The sequence below is a fragment of the Microchirus variegatus genome (genome assembly GCF_963457635.1).
Source record: "Microchirus variegatus genome assembly, chromosome: 13".
Lineage (NCBI taxonomy): Eukaryota > Metazoa > Chordata > Actinopteri > Pleuronectiformes > Soleidae > Microchirus > Microchirus variegatus.
The window spans coordinates 28,221,217-28,234,601 of NC_139814.1; the positions used below are offsets into that span (position 1 = coordinate 28,221,217).

At 50.5% G+C, this 13,385-nt stretch overlaps 3 protein-coding genes across 3 annotated transcripts in view; all 3 read left to right on the forward strand.

Annotated features, from left to right (window-relative positions):
- The window catches only part of dnai2b (dynein, axonemal, intermediate chain 2b), a gene marked incomplete at both ends in the record, with an annotated part of 8,267 nt that extends 3,618 nt beyond the window's left edge, over positions 1-4,649 (forward strand). The window contains 9 exons of the mRNA XM_083899648.1: positions 1-111; positions 1,064-1,177; positions 1,249-1,388; positions 1,713-1,835; positions 2,773-2,996; positions 3,068-3,203; positions 3,349-3,495; positions 4,207-4,434; positions 4,608-4,649. The exon at positions 1-111 is cut by the window's left edge and continues 26 nt beyond it. Coding sequence (XP_083755774.1) covers positions 1-111; positions 1,064-1,177; positions 1,249-1,388; positions 1,713-1,835; positions 2,773-2,996; positions 3,068-3,203; positions 3,349-3,495; positions 4,207-4,434; positions 4,608-4,649 — 1,265 coding nt within the window. The remainder of the gene's footprint in view (positions 112-1,063; positions 1,178-1,248; positions 1,389-1,712; positions 1,836-2,772; positions 2,997-3,067; positions 3,204-3,348; positions 3,496-4,206; positions 4,435-4,607) is intronic.
- Positions 4,650-5,651: 1,002 nt separating this feature from the next.
- Positions 5,652-8,524, forward strand: LOC310935715 (uncharacterized protein; the record flags this gene model as incomplete). The annotated part of the gene is made up of 2 exons (XM_083899649.1): positions 5,652-5,943; positions 6,408-8,524. The coding sequence occupies 2 exons, from the start codon at positions 5,652-5,654 to the stop codon at positions 7,862-7,864; spliced, it is 1,749 nt and encodes a 582-aa protein (XP_083755775.1). The 3' UTR covers positions 7,865-8,524.
- A 994-nt stretch (positions 8,525-9,518) lies between these two features.
- Positions 9,519-12,843, forward strand: LOC310936298 (uncharacterized protein). Its single transcript, XM_083900337.1, has 2 exons — positions 9,519-9,778; positions 11,269-12,843. Exons 1-2 carry the CDS (start codon positions 9,523-9,525, stop codon positions 12,684-12,686), a joined length of 1,674 nt encoding a protein of 557 aa, XP_083756463.1. The 5' UTR covers positions 9,519-9,522; the 3' UTR covers positions 12,687-12,843.
- The last annotated feature ends 542 nt before the right edge of the window (positions 12,844-13,385 follow it).

Here is a 13,385-nt window from a genome sequence, read left to right on the forward strand (position 1 = left end):
TCACTTGTCTGTCTTGGCATCCTGACAACAACAGGAAGTTAGCGACTGCTTTATCATGTTTAGAGTTTCAGAGCAGAGACGTGAACCTGGACTCATACATCTGGGACATTGGTGAGTGAGACATGGACATGTGGGACATCTGTGAGTGAGACATGGACATGTGGGACATGTGTGAGTGAGACATGGACATGTGGGCCATGTGTGAGTGAGACATGGACATGTGGGACATGTGTGAGTGAGACATGGACATGTGGGCCATGTGTGAGTGAGACATGGACATGTGGGACATGTGTGAGTGAGACATGGACATGTGTGAGTGAGACATGGACATGTGTGAGTGAGACATGGACATGTGGGACATCTGTGAGTGAGACATGGACATGTGTGAGTGAGACATGGACATGTGTGAGTGAGACATGGACATGTGGGACATCTGTGAGTGAGACATGGACATGTGGGACATGTGTGAGTGAGACATGGACATGTGTGAGTGAGACATGGACATGTGGGACATCTGTGAGTGAGACATGGACATGTGGGACATGTGTGAGTGAGACATGGACATGTGTGACATCTGTGAGTGAGACATGGACATGTGGGACATGTGTGAGTGAGACATGGACATGTGGGACATCTGTGAGTGAGACATGGACATGTGGGACATGTGTGAGTGAGACATGGACATGTGGGACATCTGTGAGTGAGACATGGACATGTGGGACATGTGTGAGTGAGACATGGACATGTGTGACATCTGTGAGTGAGACATGGACATGTGGGACATGTGTGAGTGAGACATGGACATGTGGGACATCTGTGAGTGAGACATGGACATGTGGGACATGTGTGAGTGAGACATGGACATGTGGGACATCTGTGAGTGAGACATGGACATGTGGGACATGTGTGAGTGAGACATGGACATGTGTGACATCTGTGAGTGAGACATGGACATCTGGACCTGACAGCAACTCAGAGACGTTCACATGAGGACATGTGGACCTGACAGGACCACATGTCCTCATGTCCTCATGTCCTCACATGAGGACCTTCCATGTTTCAGAGAACCCTAACAGACCAGAGATGGCGCTGAAGCCCACGTCTCCACTCATCTGTCTGGATTATAATCCCAAAGACTCACACACTCTGATTGGAGGAAGCTACAGTGGACAGATCGGTGAGTCCATGTCCAGACGGGGGACAGTTTTCTGTCTGTAGTGACGTTAACTCAGGGTGTGTTTGTTTCAGCGTACTGGGACACCCGCAGGGGTGGAGCAGCTGTGGACGTTTCCTCTGTGGACCAGAGTCACAGAGACCCGGTCTATAAAGTCTTATGGCTGCAGTCAAAGACCGGGACAGACGCTTTCTCTGCGTCCACTGATGGACAGGTTTGACTGATTCTGTCAGGGTTAGGGGACACTGTGTCTGTCTGTGTCTGTCTGTGTCTGTGTCCATCTGTGTCTGTCTGTGTCCGCCTGTGTCTGTGTCTGTGTCCATCTGTGTCTGTGTCTGTCTGTCTGTCTGTGTCCACCTGTGTCTGTCTTTGTCTGTCTGTGTCCATCTGTGTCTGTCTGTGTCTGTGTCCATCTGTGTCTGTGTCCGTCTGTGTCCATCTGTGTCCATCTGTGTCTTTCTGTGTCCATCTGTGTCTGTGTCCATCTGTGTCTGTGTCTGTCTCCATCTGTCTCCATCTGTCTCTGTCTGTCCCTCAGATCCTGTGGTGGGACATCCGTAAGACAAGTGCTCCCACAGAGCGTCTGGTTCTAGACTTGGGCAGAGAAGAGAATCTGGACAGAGCTTTAGGAGCAGTTTCTCTGGAGTATGAAGCTACTATGGTGAGATCTGGTTTATGTGGATCTGTCTCTCATGTCTCTCATGTTTCTCATGTCTCTCTCATGTCTCTCATGTCTCTCTCATGTCTCTCATGTCTCTATCATGTCTCATGTCTCTCATGTCTCATGTCTCTCTCATGTCTCTCATGTCTCTCTCATGTCTCATGTCTCTCATGTCTCTCTCATGTCTCTCATGTCTCTATCATGTCTCATGTCTCTCATGTCTCATGTCTCTCTCATGTCTCATGTCTCTCATGTCTCTCATGTCTCTCTCATGTCTCTCATGTCTCTCTCATGTCTCTCTCATGTCTCATGTCTCTCTCATGTCTCATGTCTCTCATGTCTCTCTCATGTCTCATGTCTCTCATGTCTCATGTCTCATGTCTCATGTCTCTCATGTCTCATGTCTCTCATGTCTCTCTCATGTCTCATGTCTCATGTCTCTCTCATGTCTCTAATGTCTCTCTCATGTCTCATGTCTCATGTTTCTCATGTCTCATGTCTCTCATGTCTCTCATGTCTCATGTCTCTCTCATGTCTCTCATGTCTCCCTCATGTCTCATGTCTCTCATGTCTCTCTAATGTCTCATGTCTCTCATGTCTCATGTCTCTCTCATGTCTCTCATGTCTCTCTCATGTCTCATGTCTCTCTCATGTCTCATGTCTCTCTCATGTCTCATGTGTCTCATGTCTCTCTCATGTCTCTCATGTCTCTCATGTCTCTCTCATGTCTCATGTCTCTCATGTCTCTCTCATGTCTCATGTCTCATGTCTCTCTCATGTCTCATGTCTCTCTCATGTCTCATGTCTCTCATGTCTCTCTCATGTCTCTCATGTCTCTATCATGTCTCATGTCTCTCATGTCTCATGTCTCTCATGTCTCATGTCTCTCACGTCTCATGTCTCTCATGTCTCTCTCATGTGCCTCATGTCTCTGCAGCCGACTAAGTTCCTTGTGGGGACAGAGCAGGGCGTGGTGGTGTCCTGTAATAGAAAAGCTAAGAGTCCCTCAGAGAAGATGGTCAGTACGTATGAGGGTCATCATGGTCCGGTCTACGCTCTGCACAGAAACCCCTTCTTCCCCAAAAACTTCCTGACCGTGGGAGACTGGACCGCCCGCATCTGGTCTGAGGACATCAGGGAGTCGTCCATCATGTGGACCAAGTAGGACACGGAGACAGATGGAGCTGATGTCCTGCTCACTTTCAGGTTTAAATCACAGCTTCTGTCCACAGATATCAGATGTCCTTCCTGATGGACGCCTGCTGGAGTCCAGTCCGGCCGTCCGTCTTCTTCACCGTGAAGATGGACGGTGTGTTGGACGTCTGGGACGTCCTGCTGAGACAGAACCACCCCACGCTCAGTGTCAAGGTGCTGGAGTGTCCCTGTAAGAGACATGTGGTGTCTGTGTCCCTGCTAACGCTGTGTCCTCTGTCTGTCATCTTTGTGTCTCTGTCTGTCCTCTGTGTGTCTCTGTCTGTCCTCTGTCTGTCCTCTGTCTGTCCTCTGTCCTCAGGTGTGTGAAGAGTCTCTCTACAGTCTCAGAGTTCAGGATCACGGTCGTCTTGTAGCGTGTGGTTCTCAGAAGGGCGGAGCTACACTGTTGGAGATCTGTCCTGGACTGTCCACTGTCCAGAAGAACGAGAAGAGTCTTCTGGCTGCGGTGAGGAAAACAAATCACACGTTCACTCGTTCACTCGTTCAGACGTTCAGATGTTCACTCGTTCAGTCGTTCAGTTGTTCAGTCATTCAGTCGTTCAGACGTTCAGACGTTCACTCGTTCAGTCGTTCAGACGTTCAGACGTTCACTCGTTCAGACGTTCAGTCGTTCACTCGTTCACTCGTTCAGTCGTTCAGACGTTCAGACGTTCACTCGTTCACTCGTTCAGACGTTCAGTCGTTCACTCGTTCAGTCGTTCAGTCGTTCAGTCGTTCACTCGTTCAGTCGTTCACTCGTTCAGTCGTTCAGTCGTTCAGACGTTCAGACGTTCGCTCGTTCAGACGTTCAGTCGTTCACTCGTTCAGTCGTTCAGTCGTTCAGTCGTTCAGTCGTTCACACGTTCAGTCGTTCAGTCGTTCAGACGTTCAGTCGTTCAGACGTTCACTCGTTCAGACGTTCACTCGTTCAGACGTTCAGTCGTTCACTCGTTCAGTTGTTCAGTCGTTCACACGTTCAATCGTTCAATCGTTCAGTCGTTCACACGTTCAGTCGTTCAGACGTTCAGACAATTAACTGAAAACCATTTGTGATAAATGCTGGTGTGGGCGTGGCCTGGACATGGTGTGTGGGCGTGGCCTAGACATGGTGTGTGTGTGGGCGTGGCCTGTACATGCTGTGTGGGCGTGGCCTAGCGATGACCTGGTTTGTGTGCAGATGTTTGAGCGTGAGACGAAGAGAGAGAAAATCCTGGAAACTCGACAGAAGGAAGTTCGTCTGAAGGAGAGAAGTCGTTCAGCTCAGAGTCGAGAGGAGGAGGTCAAAGGTCAGGAGGAGGGGGAGGAGTCAGCACATCAGCTGATCCTCAACGCAGAGAACAACTTCTTCAACATGGTGGAGGCGGAGCTAAGGAGGAGGAGGGACAGGGAGGAGAAAGAGAACCAGGTGAGCGCCCCCTGCTGCTGAGAAGGTGTGGTCACTTTGTGTCACTGAGGTCAATCTGAACAAAGGATTTCAAACCCCGAAGTGACACAAAGTGACCACACGAGGCAGCAGATAGATACGTGGTCATGTGAGGCAGATCAGAGAAGAATCTAAATATAAATGTTGTTTTTCAGGAAAAAGACGTTTGTGAAGAAAAAGAAGTGAAAGAGTTTTAAAAGTTTCATCTTTGTCTTCTAATCTGTTTTAAGTTTTAAGAATCAAATCAATAAAAACGTTTGTCAATAAAATACTTTATTCTTAAGTCTTTATTCCACAATATAGTACTTTCATATATTATACATTTACATGAAGTTAGCATCTGTGTGTGGTTAGCATCTGTGTGGGGTTAGCATCTGTGTGGTGTTAGCATCTGTGTGGGGTTAGCATCTGTGTGGTGTTAGCATCTGTGTGGTGTTAGCATCTGTGTGGGGTTAGCATCTGTGTGGGGTTAGCATCTGTGTGGTGGGTTAGCATCTGTGTGGGGTTATCATCTGTGTGGTGTTAGCATCTGTGTGGTGGGTTAGCATCTGTGTGGGGTTAGCATCTGTGTGGTGGGTTAGCATCTGTGTGGGGTCACAGGTCACAGATACGTTTGGCTTTAAAGACTTTGAACCATAAAAGAAGATTTGATGGATGGAGAAAATGATTGACAGATGACAGATGGATTCTAAAAATAAAAACATTGAAAAAGAACAAAGTCATGTTAGATGTTTATTCTGTGAATATTTTTATTTAATATTATAATTTGAATATGTTTGTGTTGTACATAAACAACACAGTAAACACATTTAAGACTAACCTCTATAAAAACAATGATGTGAACATTTGAACCTTTTCTGTTCACACATTTGAAAAGTGATGCAGTTTAAGGTCCATTCAGCACCATGGACAGCGGCTGGACCACACCCCCTCCTCAGGTGCTGCAAGTTTTCACGCACAGGTTTGTTAGCACTAGCACTAGCACTAGCACTAGCACTAGCACTAGCACTAGCACTAGCACTAGCACTAGCACTAGCACTAGCACTAGCACTAGCACTTCTGCAGCCACATTCCCTCCTTCGACGCAGACAATGACGTCACGAGAGTCAAACAACGTCATGACGCAAAGACGCCGCGTCGGTCGGGGAACCCGGAAGTGACCTGGCTTTGTTTACATCGCGCTCTTTGTTTCGCCGAAAATGTCGAAGAAACGCTGGAGGCGCGCGGAGAACCCGAGTCTGAAGGCCGCGGTGGAGCAGCAGCTGGCGGCCGCGGCGGACCACATCCTCCGCCTCCTCACCGGAGCTCCGCCGCCCGAGCCACAGCACCTCCGGCGGCTGCTGACCGAGCGCATCACCGCCGCCGTGGAGGAGATCTTCACCGCGTTCACAGCCTCCAGGGCCGGGCACAGAGACCCGGAGGAGACCGGGGACATTCACGGGGACAGTCACGGGGACAGTTCCGGGGACAGTTCCACAGCACAGGGAACAGGTGAGTGTCCTCGAGACAGACAAACAAACATAAAGTCACGTGCTCATGTGAAGTAACTGATTCACGATGATATCGAGATAATTAAGTCAATAAATGTCAACTATAAACTGGTATGTGTGTATATATGTGTGTGTGTGTGTGTATATATGTGTGTATGTGTATATATGTATGTGTATATATGTGTGTGTGTATATATGTGTGTGTGTATATATGTGTGTGTGTATATGTGTATATGTGTGTCTGTATATGTGTGTGTGTATGTATATGTGTGTGTCTGCGGGTCTGTGTGTGTGTGTTAATATCTATATGTGTGTGTCTGTGTGTATATATGTGTGTGTATATGTATGTGTGTGTGTATATATGTGTGAGTGTGTGTATATATGTGTGTGTATATATATGTGTGTGTATATGGACAGACACACACTGATAAAGACACTTGTCCTCATGTCTTTTCATGTTTGCAGAGTTGTGTGTGTCCTTTGGCGTCCAGATGAAGACGTCTCCTCCTGGGACATCTGTCTCTGACCCCGAGGACGGTCCTGCTGAGGAGGACGAGGACGACGAAGAGACGCCGTCTCTCTGCTGCCGAGTGTGCGGGAAGATGTTTGAGCGAAAAGGTTTTCTGATGAAACACGTGGACAAACACTCAGAGGAGGTGGGAGGTCAGTGTGGAGTGTGTGGTCAGCGTCTGGAGAGCAGCGACGCTCTGAAGCTCCACCTCCAAACTCACCGCAGCACCACCTGCAACGTCTGCGGCAAGAAGTTCTCGTCCATCCGAGCTCAGGAGACGCACCTGAGGCTGCACAGCGGAGAGAAGCCGTTCACCTGCAGCGTCTGCAGCAAAGACTTCAGTCACGCCGGCTCACTGGAGAGACACCGCACCAAGGTCCACGCTGGACAGACGGCGTTCAGCTGCAGCGTCTGCAGCAAAGGTTTTTCAAAGAGCGCCGAACTGAAGCAGCACAGTCTGAGCCACGCGGACAGAGTGTCCACCAGGGGGAGCCGACGCTCCAAACCAAGCCTGACTGCGTCACACTGCTGCAAGGTCTGCGGGAGCGGCTTTCACAATAAAGGGAACTTTGTCCGACACGCTGAGACTCATTTAAAAGAGTGTCTCTGCGGCGTCTGCGGTGACCAGAAGGAGTCGCCGGAGAGTCTGCAGATCCACATCCAGAGCCACCGAGAAACCAGCAGGATCTGCGACATCTGTGGAGCCAGCTTCAGGGACATGGAGATCCACATGAGGACGCACACCGGACACAAACCCTTCCAGTGCAAAGACTGCGGCAAGGACTTCCCCAGGAAAGGTTCTCTGGAGCGACACAGGAAGCTGCACGGCGGCGAGAGGCCGTTCATCTGCGAGTTCTGTGGGAAGACGTTCATGGAGAACACCGTCCTCAGGAGACACATCAAGAGCCACACGGGGGGAAAACCTCGCATTTACTCCTGCGACGTCTGCGGCAAGAAGTTCACCATGAGCCAGCACCTGGACGTCCACAAGAGGATCCACACTGGAGAGAAACCGTACACCTGCCGGGTCTGTGGGAAGAACTTCCGCCAGATCGGCAACCTGGACTCTCACATGAGGATCCACACGGGCGAGAAGCCGTTCATCTGCAGCCTCTGCGGCAAGAGGTTTCGCCAGAAGATCTCGCTGGAAACGCACGAACGCTTCCACAAGAAGGAGAAGCCGTTTGGCTGCGAGCTCTGCAGCAAAGGCTTCGTCCAGAAGATCGACCTGAAGAGACACATGCTGACGCACACCGGGGAGAAACCGTACAGCTGCCACGTCTGTGGGAAGAGCTATCAGGAGAAACGCTCGGTGGACTCGCACATGAAGGTCCACGCGGGGGGACGCAGTCCAACAGACTCTGTCACACAGAAACCACAGGAAGTCCACAGCCACTTCATCCAGCTGTGAGGACGTCAAGAGCCCACCGCGGCACAGGAGTCCACCGCGGCACGGGAGTCCACGGCGGGACGGGAGTCCACGGCGGGACGGGAGTCCACCGCGGGACGGGAGTCCACGGCAGGACGGGAGTCCACGGCAGGACGGGAGTCCACCGCTGGATGGGAGTTCACCGCGGGACGGGAGTCCACCGTGGGACGGGAGTCCACCGCTGGACGGGAGTCCATGGTGGGACGGGAGTTCACCACGGGACAGGAGTCCACTGTGAGGTGGTCCTGAGGTCAGAGGTTTATAGTTTTAAAGTTCAGAAAGACATTTTAAGAGGAAATGTGTGGCAAAAGTCAGTTGTGTTTTTAAAACAGCGCCACCCTGTGGACAACTGTAAAAAGTTAAGGTTTTTTTAAAAGTGAGAATGTTTGATGTTTTGATTCACGTCTTTGTCTCACAGTGAGACAGAAGACAAAGTTCAGCTGATATTTAGCTCTTCGTTTGTTACGGCGCCACCTACGGTTTCACGCCCTGTATTGTTTGATGTACTCAGACGAGGCAACGAGCGAGTAAAGTGAAGACGTGATGAAGACAAACAACATGTGGTGGACGACGTCATGGACGAAGACGCTCTGTCTTTAGCTGAGTCAGCGCCGCGCTGTGAGAACCCTGAGGAACCCTGTGAGAACCCTGTGAGAACCCTCGAGCTCAGATATATATAAATATATATGAATATATAAACAGTTGAATATCACTTCCTGATCATGTGACGTCAATAAAAGTCTGTTTGAATGTTTGAGGATCTACTTCCTGCTCCTTTATTCACACACTAACAGCAGGGGGCGCTCACAGCACAGTGTTTCAATGACCTCTGACCTCTGATGTCACAGCCACATGAAAACAGCACAAACTCACCCTTTAACTTGTACTCTGTGTATTTGTACTCTGTGTGTGTGTGTGTGTGTACTCTGTGTGTATTCTTGTGTGTGTACTTTGTGTATTTGTACTCTGTCTGTGTGAAATCTGTGTATGAGTACTCTGTGTGTGTGTGTACTCTGTGTATTTGTACTCTGTGTGTGTGTGTGTACTTTGTGTATGAGTACTCTGTGTGTGTACTCCGTGTATTTTAACTCTGTGTGTGTGTGTATTTTTACTCTGTGTGTACTCTGTGTATTTTTACTCTGTGTACTCTCTGTATGAGTACTCTGTGTGTGTGTGTGTACTTTGTGTATTTTTACTGTGTGTGTGTGTGTACTTTGTGTATTTTTACTGTGTGTGTGTGTGTACTTTGTGTATTTTGACTCTGTGTATTTTTACTGTGTGTGTGTGTACTTTGTGTATTTTTACTCTGTGTGTGTGTGTACTTTGTGTATATTTACTCTGTGTATTTTTACTCTGTGTGTGCTCCGTGTATTTTTACTCTGTGTATTTTTACTCTGTGTGTACTCTGTGTACTTGTACTGTGGTAAACACAGGCTCATGAATCCATGTTGAATATTGTCGCTGTAGACTCGTGTAATTCCCTCTTCGTCCTCCAGTCCAGCAGAGGTCGCCGTTCGCTCCCCGCGCTTGACTCACCGTCGTCGACGCGGAACTCCGTGTGTTTACTTCCGTCTCTGTCTGTCCCTCACTGTCTGTGTCTCCGTGTCTTTTGTCCGCAGTGAGAGACAAACAGCGGTCAAATGTGCGCCGTTCAGCAGCTGCGGGTCTCGGTCCATGAGCGGATCATCGCCGCCGCTGAAGACTTTCTGCTGCAGGTGAACAAAGAAGAAGAAAGAGCTCCAGTCCCGGCGCTGAGAGCGATGCTCACCGAGCGGCTAACGGCGGCGGCGGAGGACATCCTAGCTCTGTTTGAGGACACCGTGGAGGAGGTCTGCCGCCAGAGGGCGCTGCTCCAGGCCGTGCTGAAGCCCGAGGTCAGGCTGCTGCACACAGCAGGTCAGAGGTCAGAGGTCAGAGGTCAGGCTGCTGCACACAGACTATTCACGTTTGTGTCAAACCAAAGTCACTCACTCTCCCACACCAAAGTCCATAGAGTAAACCAGTGATTTTAACATCACAGCACACAGGAGTTCACAGGAGTTGTTGATCCACTGCTGCCTCCATCACTAACTTACAATGACTGATTTTAAAATATTTACTTTAGACTTAACTCAGTGACACAAAGTGACCACACGAGGCAGCAGAGGACCAGCAGCTCCTGTGTCCCTGTGAGCTAAAATCACTGGTTTTCTCTATGGGCTTTGGTGTGGGAGAGTGAGTGACTTTGGTGTGAGAGAGTGAGTGACTTTGGTGTGGGAGAGTGAGTGACTTTGGTGTGGGAGAGTAAGTGACTTTGGTGTGGGAGAGTGAGTGACTTTGGTGTGAGAGCGTGAGTTACTTTGGTGTGGGAGAGTGAGTGACTTTGGTGTGGGAGAGTGAGTGACTTTGGTGTGAGAGCGTGAGTTACTTTGGTGTGGGAGAGTGAGTGACTTTGGTGTGGGAGAGTGAGTGACTTTGGTGTGGGAGAGTGAGTGACTTTGGTGTGAGAGCGTGAGTTACTTTGGTGAAGGAGAGTGAGTGACATTGGTGTGGGAGAGTGAGTGACTTTGGTGTGAGAGCGTGAGTTACTTTGGTTTGGGAGAGTGAGTGACTTTGGTGTGGGAGAGTGAGTGACTTTGGTGTGAGAGAGTGAGTGACTTTGGTGTGGGAGAGTGAGTGACTTTGGTGTGGGAGAGTGAGTGACTTTGGTGTGAGAGAGTGAGTGACTTTGGTGTGGGTGAGAGTGACTTTGGTGTGGGTGAGAGTGAGTGACTTTGGTGTGGGTGAGAGTGACTTTGGTGTGAGAGAGTGAGTGACTTTGGTGTGGGAGAGTGAGTGACTTTGGTGTGAGAGAGTGAGTGACTTTGGTGTGGGTGAGAGTGACTTTGGTGTGGGAGAGTGAGTGACTTTGGTTTGGGAGAGTGAGTGACTTTGGTGTGAGAAAGTGAGTGACTTTGGTGTGGGAGAGTGAGTGACTTTGGTGCGGGAGAGTGAGTGACTTTGGTGTGGGAGAGTGAGTGACTTTGGTGTGGGTGAGAGTGAGTGACTTTGGTGTGGGAGAGTGAGTGACTTTGGTGCGGGAGAGTGAGTGACTTTGGTGCGGGAGAGTGAGTGACTTTGGTGTGGGAGAGTGAGTGGTTTACGAACTTGAGTTTAACACTGAGATAAAGACGTGATCGTGTTCTTAACGATATCTTTTATCATAAATAGTTTTGACCTCATTATCTGGCCTCAGGTTTCACTTCAGCAGGTCAAAGAGCGCCCTCTGCTGTTTAAAACCCAGACTCACAGCATGTGAAACAACAGTTGTTTGTTTGTCTTCAGTTCTAAACAGAAACTACTAACTGACCAATGGTTGACCTTTAACCTCCATCATGTGACGTCACTCTGCTGTTTTGTCTCCTCAGATCTGCCTCAGTCTCTGATCCTGGACCAGACCAAGCTGAACCGGACTGAAGTGGACTGTCCAGGACCAGGATCCCCCTCTGAAAACCCTCCTGGTTCTGTGAGCAGCTCAGTCGTTCACAGCGACGACGACTCGGCCGAACAGACGCCACAGAGAAAGAGAGGAAGAGTGAAGAGAGTGAAGAGAGTGAAGAGAGTGACACGAGGTCAGAGGTTCAGCTGTTTGGTCTGTGGTCGTCTTCTCCAGGGCAAAGGTTTCCTGCTCAAACACGTCCTGCAGCTTTGCGCCTCAAACCAGGACCAGCGCTGCGGTTACTGCGGCGAGCGCCTGGACTCGGCCGCCGAGCTGCTCGCTCACCTGCAGCGTCATCAGGAACGCTGTAAAACCTGCAGCTTCTGCGACAAGAGCTTCTCGTCCATCTTGGCTCAGGAGCTGCACGAGCGCAGCCACACGGGCGAGAAGCCGTTTACCTGCAGCGTCTGCGGGAAGATGTTCAGCCAGAAGGGAAACCTGACGTCACACATGCGCGTCCACGCCGACGGGAAAGCCTTCCGCTGTCAGCAGTGCGGCCGCGCCTTCTTCCACATGACGTCTCTACAGCGCCACATGCAGGCGCACAGCGGCGCCGCCGCTCACCGCTGCGCCGTCTGCGCTCAGGAGTTCAAGAAGAAAACGGCCCTGCGGCGACACGTGGAGAGCGAACACGACGGCGCGGCTCAGACGCCGAGGCGGCGCCGACGCTCGCCGCAGTCTCACGTCTGCAAAGTGTGCGAGGAGACGTTTGTGAGGAAGAAGCTGCTGTTGAAGCACGTGGAGATTCACCTGCAGGGTCCTAACTTCAGCTGCGGTCTCTGCGGGGATCAGTACCAGGCCGCCACTAACCTCGCCGCTCACCTGCGCAGCCACCGCGACGTCAACAACACCTGCGACATCTGCGGGAAGTGTTTCCCCGCGCAGGCGGCGCTGCTCATGCACCTGAGGATCCACACCGGGGAGAAACCCTTCAGCTGCCGCTTCTGCGGGAAATCCTTCAACCAGAGCGGGAACCTGAAGACGCACCTGAAGATCCACACGGGCGAGCGAGCGTTCTCCTGCAGCGTCTGCGGAAAAGGTTTCACGCAGAAACAGACGCTGGACACACACGTACGCTTCCACAACAAGGAGAGACGCTTCCTGTGTCAGGTGTGTGGGAAGGGCTTCATGCAGGAAGTGGATCTGAAGAGACACCTGCTCATCCACACCGGGGAGAAGCCATACTCCTGCAGGCTCTGTGGACGCAGCTTCCAGGCCAAGAGGTCGCTCAACGGACACCTCAAAGTCCACGCAGCAGGGGGCGCCGCTGAGGCCCGACTGGACCTGGATCAGGACTCAGAGCAGCAGAGAAAAGACGGTTCAGACTCCGGATTACTGCAGTTGTGATCCACAAGTGTTTCACAGGTGGCGCTCTCGAGCCAAACGAGTGGAACAAAGTGACTTCAAATGTTTTATTTTTGAAATCCTTTGTTCACATTTACATCAGTGACACAAAGTGACCACACGAGGCAGCAGAGGAGCAGCAACTCCAGCTTTAATAACATGTTCACTCTTTTTTTTACATTAAAAACATGTTTTTCAAACTCTTTTCTTTCAGAAATCTTTATTTTGATGAAAATGTGTTAAAATGGTGTTAAAATGGTTTTCTCAGTGAATGTCCAGTCTCCTCCCGTCCAGCAGGGGGCAGCATTGTTGTTTTCCTGCTCCACAGTGGACGATGGTCCTGGCTGAAGGTCCGGTTCTTCTGCTGGAGGCGGAGTCAGCTGCAGGGACAGAACCACCTGCAGGAGGCGCTGCTGAGGACAGGTGAGTGGAACTGACCCGGACGGAGCGAGAAGACGTTCCAGTGCAGCGTCTGTGGCGCCTCCTTCAGGCCGGTGGACGTACTGAGCGCCCACATGTTGACCCACAGCGGCGAGAGGCCGTAAACGCTTCAGCACCAAAGAGACACGCCCACTTCAACATTAAAGAGCTAACGTTCAGTAGAGTTCGTACACTTGTTCGTACACGTGAAGAGTTCGTACACTTGTTCGTACCCTCGAAGAGTTCGTACACTTGTTCGTACACGTGAAGAGTTCGTACACT